Raw genomic sequence first — 21,712 nt, forward strand, 5'->3', positions numbered from 1 at the left:
TACTGTAAAGTCCTTCTAGACTTTTTTTTCTGTACTAGAATTGTCCTTTTAAAGCTTAAGTTTTAAGACTAGCATAAAACTCTATCACATAACAAACTATGTCACCACCTATCATTTTTAGCAGAAAGCTCCATTTGTTTCCTTATCATTGTGGTATGCTAAAATGGCTACAGAGCAGAAGAGAGCAAAGCTGCAGTGAGGAGTTACTGAGGAGGGCTGGGCAGAGGTGAACAACTCAAATATTCAATCACCTTTTCCTTTATGAAAGGAAAAGAACTGCAGTCATCCATCAGGAAAAAAGCTTAAGCCAAAAAGCCTCAAGAGCTTACTGACAGCTAACACTCAGTAACCGGATCCGAGTCCTCCAACCACTAAATTGACTTAGTGCCTTGTGCTTCCACGTTGCCCTAATGAACCCTACAATGTAGTCATGCACCTTCAATATGAAAGTCTTTTAAAATGCATCAGAAAAACTAAAATTTAACTTTGATAGGCTTTGGAACCAAAGTATATTTAATCTGTTACCTGTGGATAAAAGTAGTGTGCAAAACTTTGGTCCCCACCAGAGAAAATTCTCTTTACACAATAACACTCCTCACTGTCTGCAATAGGAATAAAAAACAGGCAACTGTGAAAATGTGAATTTGAGAAACAATGAAGACACTGCAATCAACACTCAATTAGAAAAAGGTTCCTTTATTACGTAGCCTCGCTGAAGCAAATCTTTGCAACAGCTAACAGCTCTAAGTTTTAGCTCTATTGCCAGCAAAGGACCTAACCCTTTATATGCACAAGTAAGCATGTATTTCCTACAGCAGAAATGGACTTCAGGGAATAGAGCGCAGCAAAACCAAACTGTTTGGAAGAAAGTGACTGTAGCCCACATTTAGTTTAAATCCCAAGATTTGCAAGACACTGTAAAGGAAGAGAAAGCCAAGAATTAAATAAGCCAGATGTTGCTTACCTGTGGTTATCGGGCATTGAGTACTATAAGGAAGCCAGTTTCCTTTTACTGTGAAGGGACTCTTCCTGTTACTGGTCGTTCCTGTACCTAATTGCCCATTACCTCCGAGTCCAAAAGAATAAATTCTTCCAGATGAAGGAACAAACGCAGTAGTGTGCTGCCTAGGGCAAACAAAATTCAGTAACAAAAAACCTAAGCATTATAACACGCTTTGGGCAGGCCAGCCTACGAATTGTGTTAAACAGTATGCTAAAGGTCCTGTAGGATCAAACACTCCACTTCTCTATTGGCAAAGCACTGCTGCTGGCAACACTCCATTTATACCTCAATAAGCAATATTTTATTTTCATGGAAAAGTTCACGGAACGGAGATGCCAGGTTCTGCCTTGAACCCCTGCAGAGCCACAGTCTGACCTTTAGAGCATCTCTCTAGACATTCAGAAGTTTGAAGTTTTCTAGCAGATTGGCTGTATCTCCTTTCCCCTCCCATCCATCTTGACTCTAGACACCCTCTCTCCTATCAAAAGCCTGGGAAGAACCAGTACTGAATTTATGTAAACTATTAAAAGGGAACGGGTCCACTCAATGTCAACCAAACTGCTAGAAAGATAGGTTTACATTTATATATTCTTTAACTCAAACAACAAAGTGTTGCTTTTCTCATTTTGTCTTCTTAGAATGCAATTCTTTGGACAAGAGCACTTCCTTGTGTGCTGGAAACTTTTCTAACTTCTTGGGTGCTTGTATAACATACACAATAAAAACCCATTAGGAACTGGAAAGCCTACAGTATTACAGGTATTTCACAAAACAAGTTATGTTTCCAAATTTTACACTTATCCTCAGTGATGCTCATGGTACATCCCCAAACACACTTATTCTTTAATGGGAAATTATAAAGTGACAGCAATAAACAATACCTTCACACTGATTATTCACGCTTTCCATTTAGAAAATCAGAGCCTCTCAAATAGTGTAACTTCCTTCAATTCTTCTATTGAATGTTTTTAAAATACCAGTAAGGTCTCTAAATATCTTTTGTTAGAGACCATCTTGTCTTCCCTAAGCACAAAGGATAACAACAAAACCCCACTTTGTATTGCAATATACATGAAGTCTTGTACAAAACAAGGTTTTTTATAAGATTCGTAGGGCTAGCATAGAAAAGATCTTACCTGCCACAAGTGATTTGCGTGACAACACTTCCCATGAGTTCAAAAACTTTCCTTGGGTTTATCTCATGGCTGGTAGAGTTATGACCCAACTGACCATAGCCTCCAGCTCCAAATGTAAAAACCCCACCTTCCTAAACAAATAAATTATTTGCATTAAAAGGACAGTATATCTCAGAACAAGAAACTTAAGAGAAATAGTGGTTCAATAAATCTCCTTGTCTGATGGAATTGGAATTGTGGGGAAAGAAGAGAAAAATATACGTGCACCAGAGGAGCCTGAGACACAGAAGGGTCACAAGCTAATTGCAGTTATGAAAATGCGGCACAACTATCAAGTATTACCTTAGCCATGTTAAACTGCGTTCTTGTAATTTCCATATTATTATACAATAGTCCTGTCACTAACTTGTCTCATTAATAGATACTAATCCTCATTTTAACTCTTTTCCAGTTTTCTTGATGAACTACAAGAGCATATAAACTGACACTACTAAAAAAAAGTATACTTTGGCTTGTAAATTCTAAATATAAATTTTAAAGCAATTACCAAATAGGCAGCTGCCCTCCTCAAAGATGATGCAGAGTAGGACTGAAATAGTCAGCTTCATTATTTGAAATTGTAAGAAACCAGAAAATTTCAACACTGTCGTAAGGCAAGTCATTTTTTTTAAAGTGTTTTTGATTAATTTAATTAAGAAATTAACCAAAAACTTTAATGAAAGAATGTCAAATCAGAAACACTTTCATAAGTTATACAACTTGCCTTACAACAACTTTGAAACTTTCCATTTTCAAATGCTTTGAAATTGTAAAGCTGTGTCTTTCAATTCTACTCTGCATCAGACTGGACCTCTGCTGGAAATCATCATTAAAATGGCAGCGTCATTGGCCGCAATGGCAGCAGAGAAAAACCAACAGCCTCATCCGCTGAATCGGGATAACAAACAGTGACAGGTTTTTCTGAATTTCAGAAGGACTTGAAGAATGCTCACACGTATACACAGTACTGTCTACAACAGATATCAATCAAGACCCCTCCTTCTGCAAGGCCTATCACGCAAGGGAAAATGGAGCTATACCAATGGGTGACATAAATAATTTGTCAAAACATTTACAGTAAAGTCATTATCTTAATTGAGTCCATCAGCTTTAAAGCAAGTTTGAAGTTAACTTCTGTACATTAAAAAGGAAAAACCAGTTAGAATAGAAGTTACAGATTGCTGCTTTCTTTGCATTTTCTATTTCCCTAACCTTGCACAATACATCAATATCAATCTCGGGATCACAAAGTTGCCACATCTTTTTCAGTCAAAGCGAGAGAATATTTCAGAAGAAAAAGCAATTGTTTATGAACAGTCTTTTCCTTTCACTGTAAAAAAATTGTGTATAATCAACAAAAATAGGACCACGTTTAGGCAGATTGTATTCTTCAAAATAACTTTTAACTTGTTACAGTGTAAAAATTCAAGCTAACACATTAAAAAGCACCCCCACATTTTCCAAAACTAAGGAAACACAGATTTTTTTTCTTCAGAAACGAAACAGTAAAAATAGTTACTTCCAAAATTCTAATGCCTTCTACAACAATACTCTGAATTCAACAAATTCAGACATTAAATGCTTTTTTTCCCCAAATCGGCCTTGAAATAAATGACCAACTTTTCATAGAACCTCACATTTAATAGTTATAGTGGCTTATGTAAATATTCAATTTCTTCTGTTGGTTTGCCAATAGTATGTAAATAGCTGCTGCGCAACAGCAGCCAGAGAGAGGAGTGACAACACACGAGAGCAACAACTCTGCAGACACCAAGGTAAGTGAAGAAGGAGGGGGAGGAGGTGCTCCAGACACCAGAGCAGATTCCCCTGCAGCCTGTGGTGAAGCCCATGGTGAAGCAGGCTGTCCCCCTGCAGCCCATGGAGGTCCACAGCAGAGCAGATACCCACCTGCAGCCCGCGGACCCCATGCCAGGGCAGGTGGGTGCCCAAAGGAGGCTGTGTCCCTGTGGGAAGCCCGTGCTGGAGCAGGTTCCTGGCAAGACCTGTGATTGCATGGAGACCTGCACTGGAACAGGTTTGCTGGGAGGACTTGTGACCCCATGGGGGACCCACACTGGAGCAGTCTGTTCCTGAAGGACTGCACCCCATGGAAGGGACCCACACTGGAGCAGTTGTGAAGAACTGCAGCCTCTGGGAAGGACTTACGTTGGAGAAGTTCTTCAAGAACTTCATGTCTCCCACAGGAGGGACCCCATGCTGGAGCAGCAGAAGAGCATGGAGGGAAGAGTGGCAGACACAACCTGTGATGAACTGACCACAACCCCCATTCCCCATTCCCCTGCACCACTGGAGGGAGCAGATAGAGAAATCAGGAATGAAGTTCAGCCCAGGAAGAAGGGAGGGGTGAGGGGGAAGGCATTTTTGAGATTTGGGTTTACTTCTCATTACCCTACGCTGATTTGATTTGTTACACTAATTTCCCCAAGCTGAATCTGTTTTGCCCATGATGACAATTGCTGAGTGATCTCCCTGACCTTATCTTGACCCACAAGCCTTTCATTATATTTTCTCTGCCCTGTCCAGCTGAGGAAGGGAGTGGTGGCACCTGGTATCTAGCCGGGGTCACCCCACCACAACAGCAAGTAGCAATTCACTATGAAAACTTGAAACAATCCCACACACCAATCCCCTCCAGCATTTAATTTAAATTCAAAATTAACTCGGTCTGATCAGTGATAACAGCAATGCCAGAGGCATTACAGTCAGAAAATAGCTAATCTCTTTAGGATACGCTAATGTAAATTTCAATATCTGCATAACTGTAATAATGCAACACGCACTGTCATATCAAAAATGCTACATGTTGTTGCATGCTCAATTTCACCAAATCTGACAAAAATTTAAAACTACTGAGAGATTTCTTGCATTTGGTAAGTTTTTTCAAATATTTAATCATTCTTCCAGTGTTTCCTCAACTTCACCCAACAAACTTTGCAGAAATTTTATTCAGAATTTTGTTTGTTATTTACTATTCAGGTAGCATCTTCTCCTGAAAACATAAAAAAAAAAATCAAAGCATGAACATATCTTTAAATATTGTACCTTTGTAAGGGCAGCAGTATGATCTTCTCCACAACATATATGAACAACTTTCTGCGTTCTCAGTGACTTTAACAACGTAGGAACGTATCTGTCTGAAAAGTTTAATACAGCAGTAGATGGCTCATTTTGAAAATAAAAATCAGAAGACAAATCACTTTGTTCATTTATTCTAATTTGGTTCCAGTCAAACAAGCATTTTAAATTTGTTAGCATATGCAATCATTGTGACGGAGTTCATATATATTTGAGATGGAAGTGTTATTACAGAAAAACAGAGAGACTCCTAATCTGAAATTTTTGCTACTTTGTAGCAAATATTCTCATTTTCACCAGCATAGGATGGTATGTAAATACATAAACCACGGAATATGGAACAGTACATTAGACCTGCCATTGGCCATGAGAAAAGAAAAAAAGTGACAGTTGTTTTGAGTTGTTTATGTGCTTCATGTTTTTAAAGCGTTCTGTAAGCTGGCATCAGTTGGTCATAGTTCAGTATTACTAAACGTATAATAGAGGAATGGAACACTGAATAATTAGGAAGCACAACTAACTTCCCTCCATCACCAGAACTAATCAGCTTTGTCATTCAGCTGCACAAAGGCAAATTTTTAAACGTTAATGCTAATGTCTTAAAATTTGTCAGGTATGTTAAGAGGCCTGGAAAAAGCCCTATCGAGACACAAAACAGGGGTCTTACTGAGAAGTGATGCTATATAAAAAACTGGGGTCATACATATTCCAAAGAATACGTAGAAGCAACTGAAGACTCCCAGGAAAATTTGAATTTTGAAAAGTATGTGTAACTTTCTTATTACACGAGTGTGACCAGATTTAAAGCATTAATTCAGATATGCATTTTAACTACAACACATTTTTCTTATTTTAAATGGTGACGAGAACAATGAACCAGTGAGAAAATCTGAATTCATGCAACTAGCTATAAATTATTCTATACTAAACTGTCTATTACAGGGACCTGATAGCCTATACTGCCATCTTGGAGCCCTGCATGCAGATAGTGTGCATGGAAAGTAATACAACTAACAAAGAAACAATTTTTTGTCTAACCCAAACACTTGCTTAAAATCATTAATGAGTATCAACACCCTAGTAGAGGAAATTTTGGAAATGGTTAGCTGAAAATTGTGAATGATTATCAGAAGTGGCCTGAGAAAGGCAGATACCCACATGGCAGTAAAACAATGAAGATGCCTTAAATGTGTCTACTAAGGACAACCAAATAGTTTTGACAGATTACTGGTTTTGTCAAGCAATTTCATCCATGTAAAATTCAGTTCAAACTGTAACTACTGCACAGTATCTTAATTCAATCCCATTCAGAAAGTTTAAGGCACAGAAAAATCTAGAATAGGGAAAGAAAACAAGTCAAGCTGGCTAGAATTTCAACACGCTGTCAGAATTTTCACTACAAAACAGTTGAGGAAAAAACTCCCTTTTGCAATCTCATGTGACATCAGTGCTCTCTGACAATACTCAGCAGAAGTTGGTTCTGTCTGTTTCTTTTCTAGTAATACTTCGTCTTTACATTCACAAACCAAGACCTGCAGCTTGAAATTTTACTGAAATAATATTTACTTACCATTGTCATCATTAAGACCCAGCTGCCCAAATTTGTTGCGTCCCCATCCAAAAATGGCTCCAGAAAGAGTCAGTACAAAACTATGAGCTCCTCCTGCTGCAATCTGTGCAAAAGGGATTCCCAGCAAAGATTTAATCACATGTGGGGAGTTTTGTTTTTTATACTCGTAACCTAAGCCCAGTTGGCCATATTTATTTTGTCCCCAGGAAAACACTTCACTTCCTGTTTAAAGGGTGAAAAAAAAAAAACAACAAGAAATACAATCAATATAGTTTAATTATATAAAGTTTATCTACTGTAAGAAAAGCTAGAAGTTAGACAATGACTCTTCAAATATTTTTGAACTTGAAAATGCATACAAATTACTGACTTCTGAAGCTAAGCATTCTCATGTAATTTGCAGACATTCAACTCAAATATTTAATCAAACTGAAAGTATTTAAATCACATTCAAAACCCTCAAAACTGCTCTTAACGTTCCTGTTTCAACAGTGTTAGATAAGTTGAGTTTGGTTATTACTAAGCAAGATGCTGTTCCATCCGGAGTTCCACTACTGCTTACATTTTTGTGCAGAGATCTTGCTCAAGTTGCATACTGGACACGCAAAAATTTCCAATTCCCAATCACAAGCCTCATTTAAGCTTTTGTATGGTAACATACTTAGTTTTCACATATAACTTAAGTGGTATATATTTTAAATTTTAAAATGTTGTATTAATTATATGGCGAATGAAGCACAAAGTTTATAATGTCATTTGACATTTTATAAAGAAAAAAAAAAAAACAACAACATTTTGAAGAATCACAAATTGGAAAGCTATTTATGCTAAGATTGCCTCCAAAAGAAAATGTTCTACTGAACAAGCAACGTTTTGCCTAAGTATTTACTATCCTAAAGATCAACACATAATCACAACAAACTTTTGCTTTTGCTGATGTGATACATTTCAAACAGTAGTTTCCTATGCCGCTCCTACCTTCTTCTATCCAATAACAGTTTTATCAAGATGGAAAACAATGAAACCCATCCCCTGGGGTACAGGTCCCTCACATTTTATTTATTTATTTATTTAAACAAAAACCAGCAAAAACCCCAAACCAAACCAAAACCAACCAGACAAGAAAAAAACAAAACCAAAACACAAAAACCCATATTGTTTTTATATAAAACAATCTTCCTAACACCAAAGAAATACTATGCCAATCATTTATAATCACATGAACAATTTCCCATATATAAATCTAAAAATATTATGAAGTCTCCCCTCAAACCGCCCAATTCAAGTAAGTTCGTCCCATTTTCCTCCCTGTGTGGGTCTATTTTTAAGGCCATCACCTTGCTACATTGCAAGTATTTCTCCAGGTTCTCTTACAACCAGGAAAAAAAAGAAGAAAACAACAAAAAGACAGCCTGCGATGCATGTGAAGAACAGAAACAGAGAGCTGCAAATCCATGAACCGGCAATAGGATAGTGATGCTGTAACTATTTAAAACACTGAGTGAATGTTAAATTACAAACTCCTATTACATTCTTGCACCTTTGACCAATACGATGCTTAACAGCATGATTCTGATACTCCCCACATTCCATCTGCCAGTCCTGAGAACAAAGGAATCTCACTAGGTTGTAATGGTAAAAATGCCTGGGAATACACAATGGTACTGAAAGCACTCAATACGAGCCCATGACGTGTCACATACAGAATTAAGACACATATAGTCAGTATAAACTGTTATATTTAAAGAAAAAGAAACACTGTCAAACTTTACAATCTTTCTGTAATCCTTGTTTTGAGTTTCTAAGTTTCCATGAACCCCATCCAGCAGCCATTTCTTCCAAATGGAAGTTTTGGCACGATTCTCCTTTGCCACAATGAAACAAACAAGCAGCAAATTTAAATTCATATTAGTTTCTGCACAGTTATACTAACTAGCCCCAGCAAAATTTTCAAGACAGAGGTTTAAACCTTTCAAAGGTAGGTTATAATATGACATTACATTTTAACTATAGAAGCACCAACAGAACAGAAAACAGAGAAGCAGACAAGGAAGTCATTGCCTGCAAGCCTCAGTAACTTGAAGTTACAGGATAAAATACACTAGGGACAAAGCAGCATGCCAGCAGGATGAAAATGAAATGGGACCAACAAAAGAAGAGAAACTAAAATGAATTTCAAAAGGAACATACATGAAAGCAAGATGATAAAAAGCAAAAAAGCGTAACAAAAAAAAGCCATAACATTTGTTTGTACATTTATTTTTTAAATTCAAGCTTCCATCATTAAAGTACACTTCCCCTATCAACATGAAATCCCATCTGTGCACGTTTTAAAAAAACATTTCCTTTTTAAAAAAGACAAAATAAATGTTGAAACATTTAGAATTACCTAGTAAGAAATCGCACAAAACTTCAGAACCATTTGGCTTACCTTTTGAGAGTGCTAGCGAGTGACAATAACCACAAGCAACTTGAACAATTTGTATCTCTGACAAGCTTTTAATATTTCTATTGGGGTAAGAAAACAGAGAAAGGATTAAGCTACTAGGTCATGGTATGAAATATAAAGTCATGCTAAAGGGTAATATACAAAAAGTGAATCCTTTTCACTGAAGTAAATATGAAACTAACGTAAATAACCTAACTTTAACTACAAGCTATTCAGTAAAGTCTTAAGTCAAAGCTGCTTCTTTTCTAACAGTTTCAAGGACAGGATCTGTCTTATTTTCAAATTAATAAAGTCAGTAAAAGACCATAATGAAGAATTAGGGAGGTTCGTGTGCCAGGAAGGAGATTTCACACAGCTGAATGAAGGAAATGAATACCTGATGCAAGAAGAAAATGATTCTTACTTTCTAGTTTCCAAACAAAAAAAGGTTTTACAATTTTCTTCATATCAATATTACATATAAACCCTGAATTACTCTCTGTTAAAATCTGAACAACTCAATTTTTATCTCCATCAACATTAACTTCAACAAAAACTTCAGTTTACAGTGCTATTAAGGATTGCACAGTATTATAAACAAGTTGCAAATACACAAAGATGTGCATTAATTCTAGTATGCTTTCAACTTTTGACGAGAAAAAACAGGAGCTTCTAAAAGGCCTGGGGGCTTTTAAATTTGATACAGAAATAAAAAAATCCAACATATTATTTATATCTTTCATATTTATACGTGTCACAGATAGCCACGATAAACTTATGAATGTCCAAGATATTGTTACTTTTGTATGCCTTTTTCCTACATAAAAGACAAAATTAGAAAACCTCCAGCTTGCAAAGATAGAAACTTACTGCTACAGACAGTTCCACTGATTTCAGTGAATCTACTCATCACAGTAAAAATGTGGACTTCAGCTAGCTGCAATGCTTACAGCATTCTGAAAACAAACAAGTGAATCTGGCTAGCATTCACTTTTATAACCAGAAGGCATATCATTTGATCACAGCTAAAAAAACTTTGAGGTGAAAACTGAAGTACGAAGATCAGATAGCAAGCGCGCCTCCTTCAAATATACTCCCACAACTGGTTTTGGAAATTTAACATTCTACTTTTCTTTAACTCCTCTTAAATGGCAGTTATCAATCCCCCATTTACATTCTTAAAATACCCAGCCTACTTTTCCAACATAACTGCCATTCTTAGTAGGTGACTATTTAAAAAAAAAAAAAAAAAAAAAAAGGAAAAAAAGTGGGGGGAAAAAAAAGAGAAGAAGGAAAAAGAAAAAAGAAGGAAAAAATCCCAACAAACCAAACCAAGCAAACCCATAAGACATTTCTCACATAATTTGACTTTTTGAGAAAGGAAACTGTCTACAGCATGCAAGTGCCATAGCTAAAGTACACTTTCTAATGCGTGTTTTTAATTATAACAGCAGAATAGCTTAACCAATGTGATTTGAGCACATTTTTTTTATTTTTTTTTTCAAAAAAATAACTTATTATATGCTAATTATTTTTAACCTGGGCACTCTGATGCATTCCTCTGTTCCTGGCAAGCCAAGCTGTCCATCAGTAGCCAGACCCCAAGCATACACCTGACCTTTGTCATTTAATGCAAGAGTGTGGGCTTCGCCACATGACACAGCTACAATATTTTGGGCATCCAGTGCACCAACATGCTCTAAAAAAAAAAAAAAAAAAAACACACACACAAAAAAGTTAGTTCTTTTAAAAAAAGCAACTAACAAGCTAGAGTTCTCCAAGACCGTTACACTTAGCACTAAGATACCAATTGAAATTACACAGAACTAAGCCCAGAAGTCTCCCAAAACATCTTTTATTTAAAATTATAAGCATGCTATTCTAGGAGAAGTAAGTTAAATTTGACACCCCAGAGTAACCAAACAACAACTGTATCTGGAGCAATATACAGAAGTGCACAAAATCGGCAGCTTGATAATAATGGTTCCTTCTCATCTTGCCGTATGAAAATGAGTGCAGAAACTCAATTAACATTAAGGTCAAATAGATTACTGTCAAATGACTACACGTGTAGACATTATGTAAGAGGAAAACATTCCACCACTGCAAATTAAATTCACCTATTCATTATTAACAAAAAAGCTGGCAAAACAAGGCAGGGCAAATTAAAGACTAAAGGTACTGATTTTGCAATGAGCTACACAATGTCCTCTTTATAATGCAAAATACTGTAGAAACAGATCCCAAAGAGTAATTTTTCTAGATATACAGTGCACGCCTCTGAAGAACAAACACTAAAATATCTGTGATTTTTTTCCAGTAGCCTGCATCAATACCTTTAAATACATTTGGAAAAACTCAAAGTTTGTTTTCGTGCTTATGATTTGTGATCAGAAGTCTAACATTTTCATTTCAGCAACAGGAAAATGGAGAAATATCATCAGGGCCTGTCACTAAGGCTGGAATTTTCAACAGTCCCCTTAAGCAAGGGAACCTGCTTGGACATTTTATGCCCAGTTTTCAAACACATTAATTCCATTCGTGCAGAAGAATGTCACACCACTGAAAAAGGCTGTGTATCATCAATGTCACACGCACTGTAAACACAGCCTAGCATAGCCTAAGTCAACTTCAAAACAGTAGCTAACAGTATCTGCAACATGACAGGCACTCAGTTTCCAAAATAGAGTAACACAGGCAGCAGATACAAGGGGTTTTTTCATTTTTTTTAAACAGACGATCTGATTAAAGAGGTTATCACCCCAATTCAGGCCTGTTACGGCCTCCACAGCTCTGCCAGTGGAAGAGGTCATGTAAGCACTCTCCAGTTCAGGCAAGAGCATGCAGATTAGCTCAGACTATCTTCACCAGCAGCTAAACTAGCCAGGCTGACTTCGCCGAATATGGATTAAGGGACATTCACACAATCCCTATGGCAAGCAGAGCTCTGTGGGGAGGAAAAAGGGAAGGCACAGCTAAACAGTGCCACTGGTGACACGGAGGTGACAAAGACATGCATGCACTCTGTAACAAAATTATCTTCAGTTAGCAGAAATACACTCAAAAGAGAGCATATACCCATTTGTAAAGGTACTTGAGTATCTTTAGACTGCACAAGTAAAGTTATCCCAACGCATTGACTTCACATTAGAACATTCAACAGTATTGTTAGTGATGTCTAGATGAAAGAAAAATTAGGGAGGAGGACATTACCATCCTCGTGACTGTTGTGTCTGAGCATGTTAAAAAAAAAAAAAAAAAAAAAAAAAAGAGATTTATAGTAGGTTTTTGTCTCATTACGTATGAAAGCTTACACAAGGCTATTTTAAAAAAACAAAACAAAAAATTAAAAGTCAGATATTTTTGTTGTAACTTTTAGATTTAAAAGACAATTCAGCATCATTTTCAAAGTGGGTAACAAGTATTCAGAGTAAGTTTGACAAGCTGAGTTTCTGTTCATGAAGCAGATGTTTGCACAGGATTAAAGTTTATCAGTTTTAATATCCGTTTACTGTTTCCCAGTAGAAGTCCAAATTAGTTCTAAAAAGTTACATATCAACTACACAAAAAAATCTTTACTTGGCATAAAATCTGAAAGTCTGAATGAGGGAGAGCTACTAAAATACTGCATAATGCCTTATTGCCATTTGAAGTATTTGTATCAACTATCGTGCCAAGTAACTTGTCAAATTGCTACAGCAGTGATCAGAATAAACTCTTACTAAGCCTTTTCAGCTTGCTTACGTTATGCCATGAGTACTGTCAGAAGCACCGTTCCCTATCTCAGTAGCACGCACGTATGACTCACGTGCCCAGCTCTGAAGGGAGCCCATGAGCACACTCCTCTGCAGTCCCTGCAAGATGTTTACCCACTTCTGCTACAGAACTGCACTAGCAGGAAGCAGAAACATGACTATAAGATAGATAGGAAGAAAAAGGCCCAAAGAAGTTTTACATCGCATCCTTTAGGCTTTTCCGAATCCTCTTCCTGGAGCACTGCATATGCTGAAGAATCTTTTATCAAAAGTTTTATTTTTAGTTCTTAAAAAAAAGAAAGTTAAAAACATTGCTTTAGTCAGACCTGCTATACATCATATGTTAGATGATTAAAAACACCCAGAATGTTTCTCAACTATGGTATGCCAAATATTCATTTCTACCATATTCCAGTAGCCAAACGCATACACATAGTACAATGCTAATCCACGTATTGAAGCAGGTCACCTCCCCTTGAGATTAAAAACTGCCAGAGTCTCCCAAAACCTTAGGTAAACTGATTCCATGCTGGAAATAAAAAAATCATGGCACTGTCCAGCTGCACGGCAGGCAAAAACATCGAGGGACAGCCGTGTCTCACAGTTGTTTTTTGCAACTGTCACAAGATGTGATCCGAGCAAAGGAATGCTTTTCAAGTTAAAAATATGTGCATTCTTGGAAGAACTACTGTGCATACAATTCAGCACATGCACAGACACTGGCAGTCTTGGGTTTGATGTGACATAATGAAACAAAAAATACATGCACAACCACACATATGTTGCACAATTTTTTACTTCTAAACTTACCGGGTCTTTTCCTGGCTTTTTCATGCCCTAGTTGTCCTAGATCATTGCATCCACATGTATAAACAGTCCCATCATCCAGGACAAAAACAGTATGTCTCAGTCCACATCCTACATCTCTGACCCTTTTATTTAAGAAAAAGTCACTTTTTCTGGGTTCTAAAACAATCTCTTCATCAATTCCACCCAATCCAAGCTGTCCAAAAGATGCATTTCCCCAGCACAACATGTTTATGCTTCTCTTGATCACAGAGATCTTCCAACTTCACTTTTCTAGAATATCCCTTCCGCGTAGCTGTTCAAAAAAAAAAGGAAAATGTACAGTTTTTCAGTATTGTCCCTAACGTTTATGCTATTAACATTTATGTTACATAGCATGTAATCCACAAATTCATTTTCTATATACCAATATATTGAAACACTGAACAATTTTTAAGAGTGCGATTTACCTTCTTGGATAGTATTTACATGAGCTCTGCAGTAAAATGCTTTTCTTCCCATTTCAGATACAACTTTACGGATGTGCAGGTCCTCGGTTTTATAAAACTTTGTTTCAAAAATTTGAAATACCATTCTTTGTAAAACTTCTCTAATCCCTGATCCAGAACTATACAAAGGGTAGTTGCAACCAATTCTAGCCAGCGGAAATGACCTCAAATATCTTTTAAGAAGAGAGTACAGGCTAGTTTCTTTACACAAGGAGCTGCATGGCTCCAGAAAGCACTGTGTACTGCCTCAAGATCATCCCCCAAAACAACACTTGACTCATAGCTTGGAAAAAAATTGGTCATCTCTGATCAATCCTGTTACGCAACACAAAGAATAATATGATGTGTCAATCATTACATTTAAACAACTATGAGTCAACTTAACTTACAAGTGAAAAGAAGATAAATAGCTGAAACTCAAGTCCCCAATCTTGCACTGCAATCAACACAGGCTACAGCATGACAGTTACCCTGCCATAACAGGAGGCCACAGGTACAAACTCACCTACGCAAACCCCCAACCCTAATGCCTAAATTGCAATTACCAGCATTTATGCTGGCAGACTCTGTAGCTATTTGGAAAGGATACAAAGCTACACTTCACTTTCATTTTCAGTACTGCAGATGATGAAGAATTTATGTCAATGTCTTCACTATTACTTATACTACATGTCTGCAACAGTAAGTTTCCCTGTATTTTCAGAGCAATTTAAAAATCAATCCAATACAGTGTAAAATGGCTATAAGTTTTCACCTGTGGCCATTATTTAGAAGACAGCACGAATAATGGAATGTGGAATACAATGCACTACAAATGCATTCAGTCTTACATTATGCAGGGTCATAACACATACAAACCACCTAAATGTAAAACTGCTCAGAGAAATAAGTCATCAGTTAGCACCTAAGCGTTACATAAACCAAAGGGCAGAATTCTTGCCAGCACAAGAGCATGAACTATTTTTTCTCTGCAAAAGTCAAAATGCAGTAAACAAGATGCTTATTTTTGTGATCTCATTTAAAAAACAAACAAACAAACAAAACCCCCAAACCAGCCAAACAGCTTAAAATGTATTGCATTCTGTTTACCTATCTCAGGAGATGATGCATGATCAAATATCTCCCTAGCTATCATTAGCTATATCCTACCACATCCAGAAGGGGACATCAAAACGAAGATGTCTTCGGTTAAGACATAGCTGTGCAACAGCAAATTTCACAGATCCGTGGCAGTGACTGCAGCGCAAGCTTCAACCTGCAACACAAGAAGTTAGAAGAGATGTATGATTATAGTGCTTCAAGATTTCCGTAGTCAAGATTTATCTCCATCGGGGCAAAAGGAAGAAAAGTTCGCCCTTCTGTTAAAACAGATGCGTAGCTCCATAGAAGGCTGGGGTTTTGGTTTGTTTTTTAAGTCATCAGCCAAACAAGTTTTGTACTTTGATCGGAAATCACGGCAGTATCTTATCCCTGCAGGTAGTCACGAAAGCCAGCTCACGTTGTCACTGCTGGATACTACCGTGCGTGACGTCAAAAGCAGCCCCGCACCGACGCCGAGCACAGACGGCGAGGGAAACCACCCCGCTGGTTTCCCGCTAGCGGGGAGCCAGTAGCGGTGCTGCAGGAAGGGTCTGGACCTTTCCCGCAGGCCGGGGCGGGCTCTGTAACCTCACCCCGCTCCCGGAGCGCCCCGGCGGTCCCGCGGGCTCTGCCCCACGCTCCCGCCCGCCGCGTCCAGCCGGGCACCGCCCGCCTTCGCCCACGGGCTGCCGAACGGTTCCCCTCCCTGGCGCGCAGCTCCCCCAACCGCCGCCCGGAGCGGGGCCGCCGCCCGGTCCGAAGAAGGGGGCGGCGCCGGGCTCCCCTCAACGCGCCCGGCAGCTGGCCGTAACGGTCCCAACCGCCCCCGGCCCACCCGCCGCCCTGCTCCCAACGACGGAGCGCGGCCCCGGCCGCCCCGCGGGGCCGAAGAGCTCCAGCGACGGGGCCGGCGGGACGCTCACCGGCGGTGAGGCGACGCGCTGCGCTCCGCTCCGCTCGGCTCGGCCGCGCCCCGGCCCGCCGCAGGCACCCACCGGCCACCGCGAGGGCGTGCGCAGCCCCGAGGCGGAGCGGTGACAGGGCCCGACCGCCGCTCCCGCGCAAGCGCCGGCTACAGCGGGGCGGGGCCGCCGCGCGACCGCTTGCACCGCCCGCCCCGGCCTCGTGGTCAGCAGCGGTGACGCGGTGGCTGCGCGGTGTGACGTCAGCCCGGTGCCCGGCGGCGGGAGGCCGTGATGTTAAACGACGGGCGGGGACGGGATGGGAGGGGGTTCCCGGGCACGGCGCGGAGGGAGGCCGGGGTGGGAGTCCCCGCCGTTGGGCGGCGAAGGGGCTGAGTGGGAGAGAGAGAGACATTGAGGAGAATGGTGACGGCGACGTGACGAGTGCTGGAGTGACGCCGTCGTCCTCCCGCGCGGAAGAGCAGGGCCGGGCTCGTGCTCGCTCCGGGCTGGCTGCAGCTGAACGTATGCTGGTTTGAGCCCGAAAGAAACACAGCAGGTTTAAAACATACCGTCGTTGTGTGGCATCGCTGCCTTTAAATGAAGAGTCAACCAGTGTGTTCAGGGGTCAGTTGCTCCCGCTGTGTTTGCTGAGAAGGGTCTTCGTGATGGCGTGTCTCCTTCCTTGCAGGGCGGCAAGACTTGGCCGCGCGTTGCTGTTCCTTATCCGTCATCTAGGGAGATGGGCAGAACCCTCGGCTTGATCTCTGAGGGCATGAAAAGAATGAGCCCAGCGAGCGGGAAGGAACTGGATCCGCCGGCGAGAAGCAGGAACAAACTGTTTTTCATACTCCAATTACCCGTCATTAACTCCCGACGCCTCCTTCCCCGCGGGTGATGGTGCAGGAGCAGCGGTGGGAGCACTGGCCCTGCTGCCGGCCCTGGTTCAGGGAGAGGAGCGGGATGGGGCCTTGCTGTGTCCCTCCCGCAGGAATTAATGCCATTTTCCCAATTCGGCATTCCGGGCACAAGCTTTTCCCAGTGTCAGAGCATACACAAGGTGGGCATGTTCAGACGTTTTTTCCACTAAACACCTGTCTCTAGTGGAGCAGATAAAGATAAGTTTACACGCTAGGCATGTTTTTTAGCTTTTAGCTTTTTTTTTTTTTTTAGGATTTTGCTTAGTACTGGGAGGAAAATCCACTGCAATGTATTGAAGTGGAGCAGGTTGGGAATCCCAATGCGGTTTCCTTATTTAGCAGCCTCTCTATAGTAGTCCTGTGATCCACCTTTATGTAGGTCAGGAAGTAAAAAAGGCCAGGGCCAGGCATTCTTCGCAGCAAGTGATGTCGCAAACTATGCGTAAGAAAGGGGCTGTGTTTGGTGTCATTTTGCCCTGTACTGGAAAGCATTTTAAAAAAACCCAAAACAACAAATGGGGGATGTCTTGCTCCAGCCATTAAACACTGCTTTGCATATCTAAATAGGTAAGATTCTACAGGACTTCTCAGGATTTGTGGTTGTGAATTTATCAGTAAAGATCCAAGCCAGAAATATGAAATTAATACATGGGGAAAATGAGATGGCTGCATAGCTGACAACGGCTAAATGATGCGCCACTTTTCAAGGTAGCAAATACGCAGGTTTGTTATTTAAAGGAGAGATGCGAGTGATTTGCCTTTTCCATTCTGCATGTGGGAATGGAAGGTCAGCATGTTACACATGGCGAATGGAGGAAAACATTTCATTTGTTATCTTCTAAACTGCCTTTTCCCTTTATTTGAGAGACCACCGGAGTAGTAACTGCGATAATTACACTGTGAAGTATATTTTAAACATTGTCATTCGTTGTGCAATGTGTCCTCTGACCAGCATGTGGGGATATGTCCATGTACTTGTAGAGAACATTATATGCCCAGTACTATTTTTACATAGAGAAGTATTTTCATATAACTGGCCTAACACATTAAATAAGAAATACATAAAACACAAAGCAATATAACATGCTACACAAATCTCAACTTCCTTGTGTAATAGACATAGCTATTTTATTTAAAAGAATTACTTTAGTCCTCAAATCAGGTTACTGTCAGTTAAATAATTCAAATGTATCTTCAAATAAAGTATAAGCCATATTTTTATTCTGCTTACTACCCATCTTAGCAAATTTTCTTTTCTGGGCCAGAGAAGCCGCATCCTGCCTGTCTTGGTGCCTTGAGGAAGCCCCTTCCTCCATGGGGCTAAAGGTAGAGAGGCAGCGGGGGACAGGGAGTACCTGCCCTGATGCCACATCACTGCTTGGACTCCTGGCCACTCCGTATGACCAATCCTGCATCCACTGGCATCAAATCTGCCAAAATGTGGTTCTGTAGTTGCAGTGGTCAAGAGAACCGTGTGTGAGCACGCTTGCACCCCAAAATTCCCAGTGTCTGTTCTTGTACTTGCAAAAAACCCCGGTATTTTGCAGTTATGCAAATTCCAGTGAAAACAAGAAATGTCAATCCGTTTAACTTCAGGGAAGGGATTTATTCCTTAAAAGTGCCTTAGCACAGAGGGTTTCCTATTACAATTGCACGGTCTTCTTATTGATGGTCCTAACAAGCAGGAAACTATTTTCAGTTGCCCTGCCATTATTAAAATAGCGATGCTTGGCTACTGCCTGGTGATCGCTGTCAGCACAGTTGTGGGGTTTAAATTGTACCCCTGTTAATCACCCATTCAAAAATACCAAAATGAAAAAAATAATATATAATGTTTACTAATGTATATTTTATGCTTTATCAGTGGAAAACATCTTTCAGTTAATATTCTTATTTTTGAAGGCTACTGTGTTACGAAATAAAACTTTCTGCATAGCTAATAACAGAGATGGACTCTGCTCTCTGCCTCCATTTTCTCCTGGCAACAGTCAGTACGTACTTTATAAACATTAATTCCTCATTTCAATCCCTTTTGTTTTATACTCTGATGTGTCACAGACTACAGAAAATAGAAATGGGTGTCCAGAACAGCAGATAACATGAAATTAGAGATGTCAGCATTTTGCTGTGAGAGATTACTAACCTTTGTGTGAAGCCTTTGTGTAGAATATTCTTGATTAAGACAAAGGAACGTCTTTGGAATGCAAACAGCCTTACAAACAAGGTACAGTCAGACCCTTTTATGCCATTTCAGTTTTACATTTTATCCTTACATTCTTCACAGTATCAATATTTGGATGTTAGTGAATTAATGAAAGCAGACAGACGGCCGTAACTCACACACACACAGAATACATGTTTTATATGCTACTTTACAGCTCAGCATGTTTTAGTTTGCCGTCTGCCCACCCTGCTCACTGTAATGATTCTGGTTAGCTCAAATGCAAATGTGCTTATCAGTAAGACCAATTATTCAGTAACTGATGGTGATATGGTGAAAAAAAATGACCTTTCTTGACCGGTTTGTGAAGGTAAAATCACTATATAAATAATAAATTGACAATATTGCAAGATCTGTGTCTAACTCCAGGCACCTAATTAAGGGAGCTGTTTAAGGATAAGCTGAGGAGTCATACCTTCAAATAAGATAAGCAAAACCAAAAACCTGCAACGCTCCATTTCCCTCATCCTCTCAGGCCACAAAATATAGCTGAAATAGCCAAAAGAACGCTATTCATAGGATGACAGATGTGAAGAAAATGGAAAAGCAGCGGACAAGGATGAATCCCGGACAGGAAGACTACAATGAAAGAAACGAGCTGACCTTTGCATCAGGTATGAAGCTCTTGTGCTCACAAACTCCCATGTGTACCCAGCATCCCCAAGGCCACACAAACTGCAGCTGGCACTCAGAGTGACTACCCTGCACCCTGGCAGTATGGCACAAGCCACACAAGTGCCCAGGCACCTTCAGGTTGGGGCTGAAGATGCTGAGCGTTTTCCAGCATCCCACACAGAGGGTTGGGAGTGCAGCCCTTCCAGCATGCAGCACATTCTCTTCCTATCGCAGTGGTTTTGCACAATTACATGAATTTTTCTCTTATAAACAGAACAGCAGGCCAGGTGCTAACTGAACACCAGGAAATTCCCATGTAATCTTTTGGGGTTTTTTGTTTTAAGTGTTGGATGCTGAAACACCACCAGTTCCCATGTCATTAAACTGGGCTTTTGGTCAGGCCAAAACACTGATGTTTCATTTTTAAGGTGCAATCCTACAGGAATAGAAGATCAATAGTTGAGCCAGTTCTGCCCTGCAGAGACCAAATTTGAGAACATGCTGAACCTCAGCTTATAAAATAGCAGCTCCAAGTGGTGCCACATGCTGCTGATTCTGACATGACACTGTGTCTTTGCATGGCAGGATGATGAAGCACCCTAAAATTAGCCTTCTTACTATTTCGTAAAGAGCAGGCAGAAAGGTAGCAGCCTGCACTGGGGAGAACAAAGAGGCACAGGAGAGGACCAGAACTGAGGCTCACACACAGGCTGGTCACAACACTTGACGGTGAGCACTCTTGGCTTCTTTGCAAATTTCCATGTTGGGTTGTTTTGTGTCATTTCTTATCCCATTTCTTATCCACAGTGACCTGATTGTGAAAGAAGAAAGGTGCTCGTGTAAACAGAGGTGGGGTGGAGGGATCTGTTCTCTCAGGGGGTTGGGAGACAGCTGAGGGGAAAATTAACTGTGAAAATGACACGGATGGTCTCTTTTCCTAGAGGTGTGGTGGGAGCTGGCATTTAATTCACAGAATTAAGTTTGTTGTTAATGGAATAGAACTGGGAATGGAAGAAAAATTAGTGCTAGTATGGAAACCGGATGCTTATTTCTGGTATGGAGACCAGAAATACTACCATAAAGCCCCCTCTCTGTTGAGCTAGACTGAGTTTTTCCTGATACTCGTCTCTTGCTCCACCCCATTTCTTGGGTGATAAAGTCCTTGGCTTTACAAGGAGTAAGATTTGAGAGAAAAAACCTTCCAGGCAGTAGGAAGATAGGCATGGATGTTTTTAGGTATAGGAATAGAAATAGTGAAGGAGAACGTCCTAGACCAGAAAAACACTTGCAGATGAGGAGAAAAAAGAAACCGTAAAGAAAGATGACACGAAATGGATGTTAGGGCTGATTGCTAGGAGAGGAGATGACACAGCATGTGTCTTGCCATCAGGTAGGTGTAATAGCCTGTGGCCCTGCGCCTAAGCACTTGTTGGGACATGTTGTTTTCTCTATTCCTATGGTAGGTCCCTGTGAAGAATAGTTGGGAAGAAAATAATAACTCTGAGGCATAAACTGTGACCAGTATGTTCAAACTACATCCAGGTGTTTCTGCTATTAAGTTATCGCTCAAAAATGTAGGACTATTTTGCAACAAAGATATTTCTATTTAGTAAAGATGACTGGACAGTACTCTGCAGCTTTTGTGATTAAAT

The 21,712-nt window shown here is 40.2% G+C and overlaps 2 protein-coding genes across 13 annotated transcripts in view; one reads left to right on the forward strand and one right to left on the reverse strand.

Annotated features, from left to right (window-relative positions):
- The window catches only part of HERC4 (HECT and RLD domain containing E3 ubiquitin protein ligase 4), a 47,574-nt gene extending 31,070 nt beyond the window's left edge, over positions 1–16,504 (reverse strand). For 7 of the 12 annotated variants that reach the window (XM_063337621.1, XM_063337620.1, XM_063337619.1 and 4 more), the window contains exons 1-10: positions 16,326–16,495; positions 15,412–15,577; positions 13,838–14,129; positions 10,812–10,971; positions 9,276–9,352; positions 6,845–7,066; positions 5,242–5,333; positions 2,140–2,270; positions 965–1,125; positions 526–602 (exon numbers count right to left, since the gene is read on the reverse strand). In XM_063337621.1, the coding sequence (XP_063193691.1) occupies positions 526–602; positions 965–1,125; positions 2,140–2,270; positions 5,242–5,333; positions 6,845–7,066; positions 9,276–9,352; positions 10,812–10,971; positions 13,838–14,063 (1,146 nt within the window). In that variant the 5' untranslated portion in view covers positions 14,064–14,129; positions 15,412–15,577; positions 16,326–16,495. Of the gene's footprint in view, positions 1–525; positions 603–964; positions 1,126–2,139; positions 2,271–5,241; positions 5,334–6,844; positions 7,067–9,275; positions 9,353–10,811; positions 10,972–13,837; positions 14,130–15,411; positions 15,578–15,761; positions 15,780–15,820; positions 16,086–16,325 lie in introns of those variants that run through there. The other 5 variants (XM_063337625.1, XM_063337624.1, XM_063337623.1 and 2 more) reach the window with 5 other exon arrangements.
- Positions 16,505–20,716: 4,212 nt separating this feature from the next.
- The window catches only part of MYPN (myopalladin), a 79,498-nt gene continuing 78,502 nt past the window's right edge, over positions 20,717–21,712 (forward strand). The window contains exon 1 of the mRNA XM_063339068.1: positions 20,717–20,789. The gene's annotated coding sequence lies outside the window, so the exon portion shown is untranslated. The remainder of the gene's footprint in view (positions 20,790–21,712) is intronic.

Source organism: Chroicocephalus ridibundus, chromosome 6, assembly GCF_963924245.1.
Source record: "Chroicocephalus ridibundus chromosome 6, bChrRid1.1, whole genome shotgun sequence".
NCBI lineage: Eukaryota > Metazoa > Chordata > Aves > Charadriiformes > Laridae > Chroicocephalus > Chroicocephalus ridibundus.